The 15,758-nt window shown below is 43.7% G+C and overlaps 2 protein-coding genes across 5 annotated transcripts in view; both read right to left on the bottom strand.

The window, feature by feature from the left end:
- Positions 1-2,366: 2,366 nt before the first annotated feature.
- fezf1 (FEZ family zinc finger 1) lies at positions 2,367-5,729 on the bottom strand. Its single transcript, XM_076137901.1, has 4 exons — positions 4,938-5,729; positions 3,515-3,649; positions 3,037-3,169; positions 2,367-2,602 (listed from the first exon to the last, which is right to left on the bottom strand). The coding sequence occupies exons 1-4, from the start codon at positions 5,727-5,729 to the stop codon at positions 2,367-2,369; spliced, it is 1,296 nt and encodes a 431-aa protein (XP_075994016.1).
- Positions 5,730-8,371: 2,642 nt separating this feature from the next.
- Positions 8,372-15,758, bottom strand: part of cadps2 (Ca++-dependent secretion activator 2) — a 55,240-nt gene continuing 47,853 nt past the window's right edge. For all 4 annotated transcript variants that reach the window (XM_076170917.1, XM_076170912.1, XM_076170895.1 and 1 more), the window contains 3 exons: positions 15,650-15,757; positions 11,663-11,767; positions 8,372-10,480 (listed from right to left, as the gene is read on the bottom strand). In XM_076170917.1, coding sequence (XP_076027032.1) covers positions 10,310-10,480; positions 11,663-11,767; positions 15,650-15,757 — 384 coding nt within the window. In that variant the 3' untranslated portion in view covers positions 8,372-10,309. The remainder of the gene's footprint in view (positions 10,481-11,662; positions 11,768-15,649; position 15,758) is intronic.

The raw sequence follows: 15,758 nt of genomic DNA, 5'->3' as shown, positions 1-15,758 counted from the left end.
CAATTTTTGGAGTGAACGTCTCTCATTTAACTGCACACATTGTATTTGTTTAATCACAAAGATAGATTACATTTTCAGATTTTACTTTCAGAAATCAAGTTTCCTTTAGAATTTTTAAAACATTAAACATATTCCTGTGTAAACTTGAACTTATTTATTTTTATGTCCATTCTGCTTTAACTTTGTATTGCCTCTTGTGATTTTTCAGTGTTTGATAATCTGCTCACAGACAAGTTATTACATTTTTATTTAAAAAGCTTTAAAGACTATAATGGTGGTAGAAGCACATGAATATGGAATAAAATAACATGTAAAAGCAGCAATACCACAACATAAAATACTCAATCACAGATCAAAGCCCTGAGCCATTAAAGAAATAAAAGGACTCAACATTTAAAGAAGAAAAAATGCTGCCGTGTGATAAATGTACTCAAGATTTTTATTTGACATGATGAATGTTTCACAGTGTCAACAAACCCTTCAGATGTGAAACTCTCTGTGGATTAACGTGTGTTTGTGTGTGTGTGTGTGTGTGTGTGTGTGTGTGTGTGTGTGTGTTGTGATGTGATGTGATGTGCAGTGAAGAGAGGGACGTCTGGTTGGACAAAAGGACACACACGCTGATTTTATTGTTTCTTTCGCAGCACAAATCCTCTGAACAAACTTTCAGTGTAAGCAGAAAGTCGTTAATATACCAAAGTCTTCAGCTTTTCTCTTTAAGTTATAACATCAGTACCATTTAAAATAAATATCGTAAAACATTTTTACAACAATCCTGAGATTTAAATCAAAGTAAAGACAGGACAACAACAACGACCTGCACGTCTGCTTGTTCTTTTGTTCGTTAGCGAGCTTTCAACCGTGGATCTGGATACAGTAGCGCCATCGTGTGGCCACTTAGAAATCACAGCAGGGATTCTTTCATAAAACACAGCAGCAGATTTAATGTGTTGATGAAGACAAACATCGTCCCACAACCACAAACATAGAGTCAAAGTCAGAGTTCAGATATCTTCTTACAGCTTGTCCACCAGGGGGCAGCGTGTCACGCTTGAGCCGCATCGGGAGTTTCCGCGATAAAAACGCAGATACTCGGACCGGAAAACCGGGCACGATGACGTCACAGGCAGATTTTTGTAAACGACAAGTGGCGCAATGAGCTGCGGGAGCCGAGAGGCGGCGTGCAGGCGCGTCTCCGTTTTCACAGTAAATGAGGTGAAATGGAACCAATACAAACCTGCTGTGATGTGGTCGTGTCTTTGTTTGTGCTGCCCCCTGGTGGACACATACCAGAGTGTCAAACTGAGTCAGACTCACCGCTCATTCTCATACAAATTGATTGTCACTATTTTTCTTGATGGGTTGAGAACATGATAGGTGTCTTTGTTTACCTCCAAGCTTTCAGCTCAGACATTTGAAAAGCTTTTATTGTGAAAAAATGAATTCCTCTCCCTATCTGCTCTCAGAGTTAATCATATCACAAAATCAACCATCATTAAACCAGCCGTCTAACCGTAAACATGACGACTCTTCACAGGTCAGCTGATTGGTTCCCCCTGGTGTTTGAGGTCATCAGTTTTTACAAAAAGGGATTTATGCTACGTTCACATCTTTCCTTTCCATTCTCAGGAAGTCCTTTGTTCCAATGGAGACATTTGGACAGACAGCTCGGCTCTGTCCTCCACTTACTGTCAAGTTGACAGTCCGCTGTGGGCGTAGAGTGGGTTTTGCCATTGTAAATCATAATTCCCATACATACAGTTCAAAACAGAAAGCTTATGCTAGCTTGGTAGCAGCAAGCTTGCTATCATATAAGATACCAAACACAGCTAGCAGGTTGTTAGCTTGCTGCTAAGCCACATCACAGGCAGTTAAAATGGGCACAATGTTAGCCTGGGAGTGTTGCAGGCCGGGCAGCCACACACGTCGCGGGCTGTGTTCGCTAAGAGAGCTCAGTGTAGCAGAGAATACAGGAAAGACAGTGACTACCATAACATACCTAGCTTAGGGGATAGCTGTGCTACGTGGCATGACAGCCCCAGGAGCAAGGAATGCTATGCCTGACGGCATCAGGCTAAGGTTGGTTCAGGCATGGTGGCCAGGATACCAACCACATGAAACTTTCCTCCATTGAGTTCTGCTCTGGCTTACGTCACTGCGTCACGCGTGTTCGTGGAGTCCGATACGTTGACAGTTGGAGTTGCGTTGTCTGTGTGACGAAGGATAACAGATGCTCAAAGTGATACAGTCTGGGTTCAGGTTTGGTTGGGGTCTCTTTCCATGTAGAACTTTCTGTAGAACTCCTGCATGTGATGAGGCGACAGAGGTCACAGAGGTCCCAGTGTATTTTGGTGTGATGGCTGAGGTCAGAGGTCAGGGGTATGGGGCGGCTCGGTGGTCTCGTGCAGCTTCCTGACGTGTTTCTTCAGATCGAAGTTTCGGCAGAAGCCTTTGCCACAGGTGGGGCAGGTGAAGGGCTTCTTATCTGTGTGCGTGTGCATGTGGAAGGTCAAGTTATACACCTGATGGAACGCTTTACTGCAGATGGAACACTTAAACTGCTTCTCTCCACTGTGGGTCAACCTGTGGTTCTTATAGTTCCCTGTACACAAGAGAGGGAGACACAAGGTCAGAGAGATGGACAGAGACAGACAGACGGCACAGCAAGCGGAGGACTCGACCGCAGACAGCACAGCAAGAGAGGGACTCGACTGCAGAGGACACAGCAAGAGAGGGACTCGACCAAAGATGGCACAGCGAGGGAGGGACACGACTGAAGACAGCACAGCGAGCGAGGGACTCAACCAAGAGTTTTTGAATTCATCTCTACTTTCTTTGTTTTTTGGTTTAAATATTTTCAGAGATCCTTTTTCCCAAATATCATTCCATAAAATAATTTTATGTTGTAGTAAATCTATTTATTTCTTGAATTTTAGAGACAAATATTTATTTTAAAGTCATAGTGTTGACATGATGGTCAAGGGTCACCCACTGTGTGCATGTGTGTGGCGTTAAAGGTGCTGAATGACCTCTGACCTTTCTGGTGGAAACCTTTCCCGCAGAATTCACACACGAAAGGTTTGTATCCTGCATGGATGCGGGTGTGCGTGTTGAGGGTAGAGCTGCGGTTGAAGGCTTTCCCACACTGGGTGCACTTATGAGGTTTCTCCTGTTCAAACACACACACACACACAAGCAACAGCAACTTGAGGAGCTCATTCATCAGGCTTTTGAAATTTAAACATTTTTTTAAGTAAAAACTTTATATATATTATATATATATTATAAATTATAAATTACAAAAACCCAAAGTACTAAGATGAAAGATGATAAGATCACAAAGCATTCAGGTCTTTGATCAGTCAAACTAAAATCTCATAAACACGAAATAACAACAACAACAAAACCCTGGAAGGTTAGAAAAACTACAGACAGGAAAATGAAGAAGTGTTGTGTGCGTGTGTGTGTGTGTTTGTGAGTGTGTGTGTGCGTGTGCGCGTGCGTGTGTGTGTACCTGCGTGTGGATGATCTTGTGGCGGCACAACGTGCTCGCCTGCCGGAAGCCTTTTCCGCAAACTTTACACACGAACGGACGCGCTCCGGTGTGCACCGGCATGTGGCGCGTGAGGTTGTAATGCGCGTTAAACACCTGAGAGACAGACAGACGGAAGGATTAGAACACATGAGCCCGAAAGACCCGGAACACACCTATGAAGAGAAGCAGGAGCTCTTCTCCTCCTCTCTTCCTCAAACACTCATGAGACAGAAACTTTCATTTCAGTAATTGTTTTGGGGGAAAAAACTTCGTACGTTTCTTATAGAAACTCAGACCGGAATGTTCCACTACATTTCGAGCCTCACTCTCTAACGGAATTCCTGATTTCTCACAATAAGAAAAAAGATCTTTGTCACAAACGTGTTATTTTTAAATTAAATGTGCGGCGAGCTTTAATTTCAATTACCTTTATAGATGAATTACGGACCTTTAATTGTCAAATTAACCCATAAATGTCAGGTACGAAAAGCCATTTAGCAACGGAGAGAAATCCCTCAAACAGACAAATCCCTTTAAAGCTATTAGTGTTTATTAAAAAGTAGAATATTGAATTGCTCTTGATTTGAATTTTGCTCAATGTTGCTTAAAGGTCAAACGGACTCAAGTTAAAACTGGAAACACATCATGTCATTATGGTTATTATCATTATTATGACCATGAGTGTTATTATTGTAATTGCATCTCGAAGACAAACAGCCACATCAAACAATTTAAACATATAAGATCTGTAACGTTCAGTATTCAGCTTTGCTCTCAAAAGTGCAGAGGAACGTTTTGATTTATACCAAATGAAAGTTTATTATTTTAGATTAAGAATATCAGCAAATCTATTTCAAACACTACGAATGTCCAAAATAAAGACAGATGCATAATAATAATAATAATAATAATAATAATAATATAATAAAAAATATAAATATAAATATAAATATAAATATAATAAATATGTTTTCATCTCGCTTTGAATGATTTTATACATAAAAAATACATTGACATACCAATACAAATAATTTCATTTAAAAACATTCTCGCGCGTTTCTATCATTTTGATGAATTAATCCAAACTTTCCTCTTGAATGTGTATGATTCAGGATTCCGCAGCGTTTTTACTTTTAATTTACTCTTAATTTATTTGAGCACTATAACTTTGCAAAACTATATCAATTTTGTTTTATGCCAAAAAAATCTCGCAGATTGATTGTGTTTAATTTTTTGGAATTCTTGCAGCTTTTTTTCTTTACAGCGCAACAACTGGAAGTAGATCTGAACCGTTCAAATAGTAAAATAAATGTGATTGAATCAGTCATCATTCATTGACATCGCCTCGATTTTTGCTCATTTCCGTGGATTGAACTTGACTCGGACTCTCTAGGGTTCTCACCTTCCCGCAGACTTCACAGGTGAACACTTTGGGTTTGTTGCCCGCGCAGGGGCCGAGCCGGGCCGCCGCGGGGCCCTTCAGCATCTTGTCAGACAGGAGGATCTGCTCCCGCTCCTTCATGTAGTGCTGTATCTGGATCTGGGTCTGGGTCTGACTCTGGGTCTGGCTCTGGTAGCGCTCCCCGGGCTGCTGCTTGTTCTTCTCGCCCTGCAGGAAGGCTTTGTGGCGGGCGGAGCTCAGCAGGTAGGACGCCATCGGGTGCAGGTTGAGCAGGCTGGTGGGAGGCGGGCATGCAGCCCCGCCGTCCCCGGAGCAGTTCAGGTAGCACACGGCCCCCATGGCGGGGAAGGAAGCCTGGTTGACCACACGAGGTCTGAAGAGTTTGTAGTGTCCAAAGCTTTGGCCCGCATCCTCCTGCGGGCTCTTAGAGTTCAACCCAAGGCCCAGGAAGTCGGCGGGCGGAGCCGCATCCAGGTGTCCCGGCTCCAGTCCGCTGATGTTGAGCCTCTGCTGGCCCGGTGGCTCGTACCCGAGCGGCACCAGTGGGATCATGCAGTGCAGCGAGGAGGGACACGCGTCGGGGGGCTGGAGCCAGCTGGGGAGCGGTATCGACCTGGGCTCGGGCGTCCGGGCCATAATCCGGTCGATGGAGAAAGCGAGAGTCTTGCTGCTGCTGCCGGTGCCGGTGCCGGGGGTGGAGGTGAGCATGTCGGAGCCCGGGGCGGGCTGGTGGCTCCCTGAAGCCGGAGGGGTGCAGAGGATCCCCGCTGGGCGGCGGAGAGGAGCGTCCATCACCTCCGCATCAACGCGAAGCTGCTGGAGAGGAGGAGGAGGAGGAGGAGGTGGTGGAGGAGGAGCCGGGGGTCGCTGCTGCTCCACACCGGCCCGCTGCAAAGGGCTTCATCTGCCGGGCAGAGCCCCCGCTTCACCCGCTTCTGTCTCCCCCGCTGACTGGCGCTGATTACGGCTCCGCTCGCTCGATAAGTGCGTGAGGAGAGCCGAGACCTCAGCGATCGTTACGCTCAACACGGAGAGCAGAGAGCGATAATTTGCTCTCCACTGGAAGAAGAAGAAGAGAAGAAGAGAAGAAGAGGAGGAGGAGGAGGAGGAGGAGGAGGAGGAAGAGAGGAGTTGTCCTTTACTTGGCAGGACTTCGGATCAACTGGAAGCTTTTGGGTGAAGCTCCGCTCCCCTTGTGCCTTTGCGTGACATCATTTCTTCAGGCGCAGCATCACGCCCGAGCGCGGGGTCACGCGAGGTCACGCGGGGTCACGCGGGGCGCACTCCGGGTTTGATGGATCAGACCAAACCCCCTCGCACGCGCTGTCAGGGACAAGCGCGGGGCGTGAACCGAGACAGAGACTCGAGCGCATCACTTCACTTCACTCTGATGCACAACATCGTACTGCCAACACGCCTCCCGGGCTCCGGACCTCGCGCGCGCCAGGAAACTATAAAAACTGCAACAATGAGTGTTCAATAATAAACAGGTTTGAATCAAAGCTGGAGAGAAAAAAGTCACTGAGGCCCGGAAACTGACAAAATGTACAAAAAGGTGAAAGATGAGGAAGTACAAATATGTTTGTAAAGTCCAAATACACGAGTCTGTAATGTTTGATATGTTTACTTCATTACATGGGGGAGTTTAACTATTAAGATAATGATTCAAAGCTTTGGAATAATAATAATAATAAAAGTAACACTCATACTAATAATAATAGCAGTAGTAACAAAAATACTAAAAGTAATAGTAATGGTATTGGTAACAATAATAATAATAACAATCACAGTAATATAAGTAGTAATAATATTAATAATGACGATGTAACAATTATTGCAGAGTACAAAAATAATTTTCTTCATTAGAATATTTTTTCCAATTTTCAAAAATTGAAAATATACTTAAAAAGTACAAACAAGTATAAAGGGACATATCTAAATAATAAAACATTTAATAATAGCAAAGAAATAAAAGTACATGTAGGTAATAAACTGAATCTCTTCATTTGAACAAAGAAAGTGAAATTGATTGATTATTTCTCGGATTTGCAGTAAAATGATATGAACATGGAACAGTAAAATGATATGAACATGGAACATGTATGACCTGTTTGTGTCTCATTCAAAACTACAGTATTTCATACAAACATAAATTGATTATAACATGTATTAATGACATTAGATATGATGTCATTTAAACATGTGTGTTCGACATCAGGGTGTTTGATATTATCATAATTATTATAATTATTTCTACTTTTTTTGTTTTATGTGCTTAACAGATTTGTGTATTGTTCGTTTGTTTCTTCTCGAACTAAAATGTCACATTGCCATTATTTTGTTCATATTTCAGGGGATCATTCTTTTAAAAATAGCATAAATTCAACTGTTTTTCAGTTTAATAATCACGCAGCATATTAACATTGAAGAATCTAACTGCATTTATTCATTTATCTATATTAATGTTATGCTCAGAAAGGTGCAGAGGAAATAGTATTATTATTGTTGTTATTAGCGCGCTGTTCTTTTCAAAACAATACAAAATAGACAACACTTTAAAAACAGTCAATTAAAAATATATAAGTCACAATGAGTGCAGTAAAATCCACTGCTCATTTTATGTGAAGGAAAAATAAAGAAGCTAATATATGACAGAAATCTATAGAATCCGATATTCAATTATTAACTGCGCAATTTTTAAAGGGTAAAGATGCAAAATCCATCAGTGTTAAATGTAAGTGATGAAGGTCACATGTGCGAATCACTGAATAGAGGAATTCATTTTTGCTGTAAATGAAAGAAGAAACGTACAAACTGAGAAATGCCTTCAGACTGAGGAGGTTTGATGAAGATGAAGATAGGAGGAAGGAAGACAAACTCAGGAAAGAGGATGAAGAGAATAGTTCCTATAATAAGAAGAATAAAAGGCTGCGCTTGTTTCATTGACTCAATTACAGCAACATAAGGAGCGAACTTAAGGGCGAAATCAGGCTCAGAGGCAAGAAGAAGAAGCAGAAGAAGGAAATGTTTCATCTTCCGATCAAACATACAGGTTGCAGATTCGCTGCATTTCCATGTTGAGGATAAAGGTTTGGGAAAACACGTCTCGCATCAAATTAAGGGGAATTTTGGTTGGTTTGGTTTCAGAATTTTTTCTGAGTTGCTAAGAAAGATTCTGAATAAATTGTTTAGATTTGTAGCCGCTTTAGTTTCTGGCTCAGAGTAAAATACATTTGGGAGGTCAAAGTTCACAGATATTACCGCTCATTTGTTGATGTCTGTGTTCACAAACATCCCTGACGTAAACAAAACTGCATCAGATAATTTATGATTCACTCCAAACTATTTCACCAAATGGTACATACACTTGTTTATTTCTACTTTAGCACCTAAAGGATTCTACAGATTCCTTTAGTATTCTACATTTTGGTGTTTATGTGTTTCTTCCATTAGCACTTGAACGCAGCATAACAGCGATTTGTTTTAGCTTTTCTGCCGGTGGGCGGAGCCATTCACTGATAATAGCTTGAGGGCGGAGTCAGATGCTTATAAATACAACTTCCTCCAATGTTCCCAGTTTGAAGTGTCCAGTTTGTTTCCATTTGATCAACTCAGTGAAATCAAAGTCGGGATGCTTTAAAAACATCTTTAATCATCACTGACACTTAATCACCTGAAGGACACAGGTGCTGACACCACAGAAATGCAGCTGTGTGGCTCAGAGACACACCCACTTTCCACCTTCACACTTTGATCGACGACCAAACATCCTGTCAGAACATTCTTAGACTTCCTACGAACTTTGTGATGAAAACAGGGTTTAGTCCAAACTGAGCAGGAATCAAATGTTCTTCATGGAGCTTATTTGAGGGCAAGTTCATGAATATCCATGAGGTGTGACGCAGAATAACACTTCATGATTGGCTGAGCTAAACTGCAGGAAATCCTACCAATACTCAGGATTATGTGGGCCAAACTAACTATATTTGCTAAAACACAAGAAAGATGTTTTGGTGTCACCTGATACTAATCAGCCAATAACATTAATTTCTCAAAAGAAAACAGGAAGTGACTGATCCTGATGGTCCGTTTCCTGTCCACTGTCAAAGTACAAACCCTTATTTTATTTTTGCATCATTTAACTTTAAGTTTGAGCACAGTTTGGGATCATGAAACACTAAACATCACACACAGCTGTGACATCACCACGTTTACACGCATGCTGGCTGCACATGACCTGCCTGTAGCACGTCCACCTGGGTCCAGGTCCAACTTCCTCCTTTGCTTCTGCGTTTATTTCTCCTACTGGATGTTGGCGGCAATGCAGCGATATCACCACTAGGTTCTGCTCTCCTTCTGTTTACTTAAATAAAATCCTCATGTTCTTGCAAAGACATATTTCCTGTATGAATCTAGCGCTAGTCCGATTAGCTTCTTCCTCTTCTTCTTTGGTTGTGGGCGGGGTCACAAACCAGGTAAAGACCAACGACTTCCGCGGCAAATCAAGAAATAAACGCAAAAGCAAAGCAGAAGGTTTTTGTGCCTCCATTCCAAACCAAAGCTCGATTGGCTGTTACGTGACAACAATACGGGTCAGAATACGGGCGGGAAAAAACAAATGCTGCAGCCATTTTAGCTACATTACATGTAATACGTTTGAGTGTAATGTTCCACATATTAGCTTGTAAGAATGCTAACATGCTCCCGCTCAGGCAACTACATGTTAACATTTCTCTTGTTACCTCAACATGCTAACAATAGCATTTAGGTCAAAGCAAAAAAGGCTGTGTTAGCAAGTTCACATCAGCACATGTGCATGATATGTGAGCATTAGCTTAACGGGGGCGGAGACTGACAGAAATGTGTCCATTTTGAGATATGCTGTCATGAATAATTTGAGGAATGTGAAATTTCCGTTGCGGTGACATAAAGAAGCACACAACGTTCAAAGTTTGTGCTGGCCGAGGTAAACATTAGCACGTTATGCTATTCAGTGAGCAGCTCAATAATCCAACAGCTATTACAGCAAGTAGGAAGCTACTAGCATGAGAACTGAACCGCAAGATTTTGAATAATGCGGTGAGTTTGCACAAAATAAAAAAAAACAAATAACCTTTTAGTGTGACGCTAGCTACATACATACTAGCTAACAAGCTAGTATGGCTATACACCCACTGCACATTATGCTAACCAGCCAGCACAATGTGACTCATATGGAACATAACAGACTTTATTTTATGCGATAAAGTTATTTTAGTTATTTAAAAAAAAGAGCGAGGAAGCTGCTGGAACAGAAACCAGGAAGTGACGTGGAAGATCCTGATCCTGATCCTGTCGGGAGGAGCGATGTAGGTGTGTGTGTATGTGTGTGTTCAGTCATCATCCTGGTCGCTGTCTCTCATGCTGATTCCCTGCAGTCCGTCTCCGGACTTCACGGCGGCGGTGGCCTCCTCCACACTCAGGCGGTTGTAGACGGTCTCGTAGCTCTTGTTGTTGAGCGTGGCGTCCATGACGCCCTGCAGCCGGAAGTCACGGTACGACTTCTGCTCAGACGGGAAGAAGGAGGAAAGACAAAACAAATCCTCTGAATTGTGTAGATGTCTGTGCTTCTCTTTAGGTCTGTAGGTCTCTAATGGACCCTTATGGATCCATGAACACGAGTTAGAGCCTCTAAAGTTCCTCTACATGAAGATAGAAGTTTCGTTACTAATATGTTGACCTTTGACCTTGAACCCTCTGTATGTTGTCATGTCTCTATCTGTCGTGAGGACAAATAGTCGTAGAAGAACAAAGATGTGAGGAGGTGTTAGCCTCATTACATCATCACACAGTTCTATTAGTGAATCCAGTAGATGTGTTGACCTTTTATTGTGGAGGGCTGTAGAAGAAACAACAACATGGATCCATAAGGGTCCATTAAAGACCTACAGACCTGAAGAGAAGCACAAACATCTACACAATGACACACTGACAGAGGAACAAACAGAGTTCAGTGGGGAAGGAGATGAAGATGATGAAGATGATGAAGATAATGAAGTTTGTAAAATTGGCTTCATATTTCTGCACAAAAACCTGTGTGATGTACAGATCATTTCCTGTATGAAAAGGTTCTGCAGGGAGGAGGGGGAGGAAGAGGAGGAGCAAGAGGAGGAAGAGGAGGAGGAGGAAGAGGAGGCTGCTCGCTGCTCTCTGAGGGACAAAAGCAGAAGATTGAGGCTCAAGGACACTTCTCGTCTGAGTGGCAGCCATTATGGTTCTTTGGCCTAAAGTCGATGTGTGCGTACATCAGGGAGCTGAAAGGACTCAAACAGATGAAGATGAAGAGATGAAGAGATGAAGAGATGAGCAGTTTCTCTCTTCACATCCGTCGCTGCTTCAAGGACGCAGCAGCTGTTTGTCTCATCCAGTCAATGTGAAATCTGTCTGACTGTTTTAATAAGAAGGAGCCACGATAGCCAGACAGCTCAGCCTGATCAGGCTCAGGCTGACTGGAAAAGGAGCTGAGGACACGAGGACTAAAGAGAGGCCCGCCCCCAAGAGACGCAGGACTGGACCCCCAACATCCTGAGGACACGTGGACATCAGTAAAGGTGTCGAGTGAGGAAGGAGGAAGTGAGAGCGCCACCTTCAGGCACCCTCATTCACTCATTCTGACATTCTGCATCACTATAAAAACTCACTGGCGTAAATAAAATAAAATCTGCGTTTGTTTTGTTGCAGGTTACCTTGACGACCTTGATGAGGGTCTTCAGCTGATACGTGTGCAGCTGTAGGTCCAGTCTGTCCGTCAGCCACACACAAAGCGCCGCCATGGAGCACGTGTACCATCGCTGCAACCAAACACACAAACGTTACCCAGCATGCACTGCTCTCCGTCACCCCGCTGCCCTTCAACTGGATTTTGGAAGTAAAACAATTTCCTGTTTATCTTCACTGACATCCTCTGACATCCCCTGTAACTGTAACTGTTCCACTTCCATTGAACATCTTGCTGCTCTGCTGTTCTGAACAGGACTAGGTTTGATTGATAAATAGTGAGCCTAGCCCTTACTATGATTGGCTCACTAGTTATCAATCATCCCTCACAGAGGCGGTAGGAAGCCTATAGAAAGCACCAACTCAAAGGTTCCTAAATTTCGAATGTAATCTCCTGCCATGTAGGCTTGATTGATAAATTGCGAGCCTTTTGCTGTTACCTTCGCTTGTCGATTAATTTGACATGAACAATAAACACATGTAACGCTTTAACATCCAACTCCAGGCTGCTAAAAAGCAATCACATTATCGAACACGTTTAGAAGAGTTGACTGATAAGATCTAAGCCTCACAAAAAAAAAATGTTCAAGTTGAAGTTATGAAATTCCTTTGATGTCAGAGGCTCAGAGTGAAGCATCAGCAGAGATTTCCTTTGGTTAATGGCTTTACAGCTGCACAAGGACATTTCACGGTGACGTCCCCGAAGCTCTTATCGATCGCCGTTTCCTCGCCAGCAGGTCTTGAAATGCAACACGACAACAACTCGGTCAAAGGATTCTCGCTTTGAAACGGACAAGAATTACTTATTTTATTTTATTACTCCATTTATTGGCCAACTCCTGCACACTGCCGAGGTCAGGGCTCTGCTTTGAACTCGGAGCGACGGGAACAAGAAAAGACAGTTTGCATCGTGTTTGTGATTTCATTAAACGCTCTCCAACCAGATCTCAAACGCACCTTTTCTCACCTGCAGCATTCAAGCTGCCGCTGGTGAAATGCACACAGAGCCACTAGCTTCATTCAGCCGTCAGTCAAACAAAGACGCTGCCGTGGAGACGGCGGTGACCTTGGGATGACCTTTGATATTCAGATGTGCTGGGCGAGCGTAACGCTTAATTTCAATCTGTAATTACATCCAATTTAATCAGGATAATGAATCACGACAGGTTATTTCGTGCACTTGGTAAGAGCAAAAACACGTCCGTGATCATTCCGGGTTCACGCAAATATTTTATCCTGTCCATTGTGCCAGTGACCTTTGACCTCCTTCACGCTGCCTCCTCATTAGGTGGGGGTAATGACACAGAGCTCTGCATATGTGGATGAAAACCTAACAAACCAAAGTTCACCCTTCAACACAGCTTCCCTCTTTGTTTCTCATTAGAAAGAACTGAACAGAAAAATCATAATTTCTTTAAAAAAGTCAATTTGTTTTTAACTGCCAATTTAATTCACTCGCCAGTGGTTTTACATGCAAAGACCTACAGACCTGAAGAGAAGCGCAAACATCTACACAAAGACACACTGACAGAGGAACAAACCCAAACACTCATTAGCCCTAAAATCTCTCTTTTTAGATTTCTTCATAAATGCTTTGACATTATTTTGAACTGAATTTATTCTCGTTTTATAAAACATTATTTGTTCATTTTCATGCCTGATTCAGGTGTGTATTTATGTTGTCGCAACATCGTCACACACCTGACGTGGGCGGGGTTTGTACCCTGATCACTATAGCAACATGGCGTCCAGGAGTATGAAGGAAACGTGACCTGACAGACGGACATCCGTGTGATGAAGCTTGCAGTGCCTCTGTGTGTTTGTTATCACAAAAGGGGTCAGAACGTTAGCATGGATCTGATTGGCTGCTTAAATTGAAGATCGGACTCTCTCAGCTCAGACAGACGCACAGACGCTCGTACAGCTGCTGGTGACATCATAAAGGAGCAATGATGTCACCGCACAGTGACACAAACACGTCACAGTTCACAACCTGAAACCAAACCATGGAAATTTGATTCGACTCAGTTCAACTCTGAAGATTTGAGTTCAAACATATTGGACCATTTGACTGACTCGTGTTTCCTGGTGCTTTCGTTGTATTGATTTTTTTAAACCATTTCCTTCTGTGTTCTGTCTCTCTGTTCTTGTTTACGTGGATGCGGCGGACATTCACTGTGATTATTGCGTCACTTTCTTGATGCAGCCGTCTGTTTTCTCGCTCCAAAATGAAGACAGATGAGAACAATTTTCTGTCCGGGCTGCCAGGATGTTTGGCTGCGTGACGATCGATCGCTGGTGTTTCCTGCGTGCTCGCCTCCTTCAGCTCGTCCTCAACGACTCAATCAAACTGAATTGGCTCCTAATGTGAAAAGGATGAAGTGAAGGAGGGAGGGAGCGAGGGAACGCATTACCGTCCTCATCCAGACAAAAGCCCCGCCCCCCCGGTGAGCGCCGCTGCACGCGCAAATGGACAGACAGGCCCGTGTGAGCATGCACGCAGGAAAAGGAATCTGAGCATGTTACAGCGGCGTGTCACGGCTCCACGCCCCCCCTGCGTCTCTCATCATATCCCCTCTTTAGGCGCCGCTGTCTTCTTGCAATTCATCTGTGCTGACAAACTCCATCTGTTAATAAAGACGCAGCGTAAATGAGTTTGGACTCGCTCTGATGCACGTAATCAAACCAGGCACTTTCCCATAATGCATCTGGCAGGAGGTCCAAACTCTTCCTCTTATCCGTTCATCGCGTCCGTCGTTTCAAACTAAAACATTTCTTCAGACTGAAGCACAAACAAAGCCTCTGATCACACAGAGGTATTTATGAAAACACTCTTCATCCTCCAAGACAAAGCAAGTGGTGCTTAGCTTAGCTAGCTAGCTTGATCGTTAATGTACAAAACATAAACGTAAAAGCATAAAATACTCAAAACCATTGCACAAACACGAATACTGATGAATACTGTGTCATGCCACACGCAAACACAAACAGCTCAGCTTATCCTGGACACACACACACACACACACACACAGAAACACGGAAACACAAAATGTAGCAAATGTTTCAGCCTGACGACGTTCATCTCCACAGTCCAGAAGAATTTATAGAAACCCTGAATGAATTTAAAAAATGAAATGATTTTAGTCTACGTACACACAGGCTGATGGGCTGGAGTGTGTGTGTGTGTGTGTGTGTAATATATGTTGAGCGGCAGGCTCTGAGGCCCCATCGTCACCTCCTTCTTTGTGCATGACCGGACGCTTGTGAGCTCCATTAGACTCATTCTGTGTTTTACCCTCAACACACACACACACACACGCACACACACACACACACACACACACACACACACACACACACACACACACACACACACACACACACACACACACACACACACACACACACACACACACACACACACACACACACACACACACACACACACACACTGTGCCTCAGCCACAACAGTCAGGATCCTCAGAGGAGTCGGCGTCTGCTGAAATCCACAGGCGACTCTGCTGAGGCGCAGGAAGGCGTGAGCGTACGACCGCACCACTGATGTTTGTTTGCCATGAAAAAATGGTGGCGAGTGGCGGTGGGTGGGTTGTGTAAGGAATACAAACAGCGTGGGGGGGCGCAGGGGGCGGATGGACGCAGGGTTTCCTAAGTGGTAAACAGGTCAACAGAAGCGGTTGGGGTTCAGGTTCAGGCTGAGCTGTTTACCGCCAGCAACCTGCAGGCAACCGAGGGACAAACCCAATGCATAGAAAGACACAGCTACACACAGCTACATAGCTACACACAGCTACACACAGCTTCACACAGCTACATAGCTAAACACAGCTACATACAGGCGCACACAGGCTGCCGTCACCTCTCATCTTTGGGAGATGAAGACGAGCCCCAGCACACTCTGCTTCATCACTTATACAGAATCAATAATCCATACTCACATCAAAGAGCTTTTCCACGTAGAGCTCGTCGTTGATGCGTTCTCTCATGATGTCCTGGTTCTGACGCACAAAAGAGATGTAGGTGTCTGCGACGTCCATCCCAGGTTTC

Source organism: Genypterus blacodes, unplaced genomic scaffold, assembly GCF_046128005.1.
Source record: "Genypterus blacodes isolate CSIRO-AG114 ecotype Tasmania unplaced genomic scaffold, CSIRO-AGI_Gbla_v1 ptg000015l_1, whole genome shotgun sequence".
NCBI classification, from domain to species: domain Eukaryota; kingdom Metazoa; phylum Chordata; class Actinopteri; order Ophidiiformes; family Ophidiidae; genus Genypterus; species Genypterus blacodes.
The sequence above is the reverse complement of the archived record's forward strand: the minus strand, read 5'-3'. Positions and strand labels throughout refer to the sequence as shown.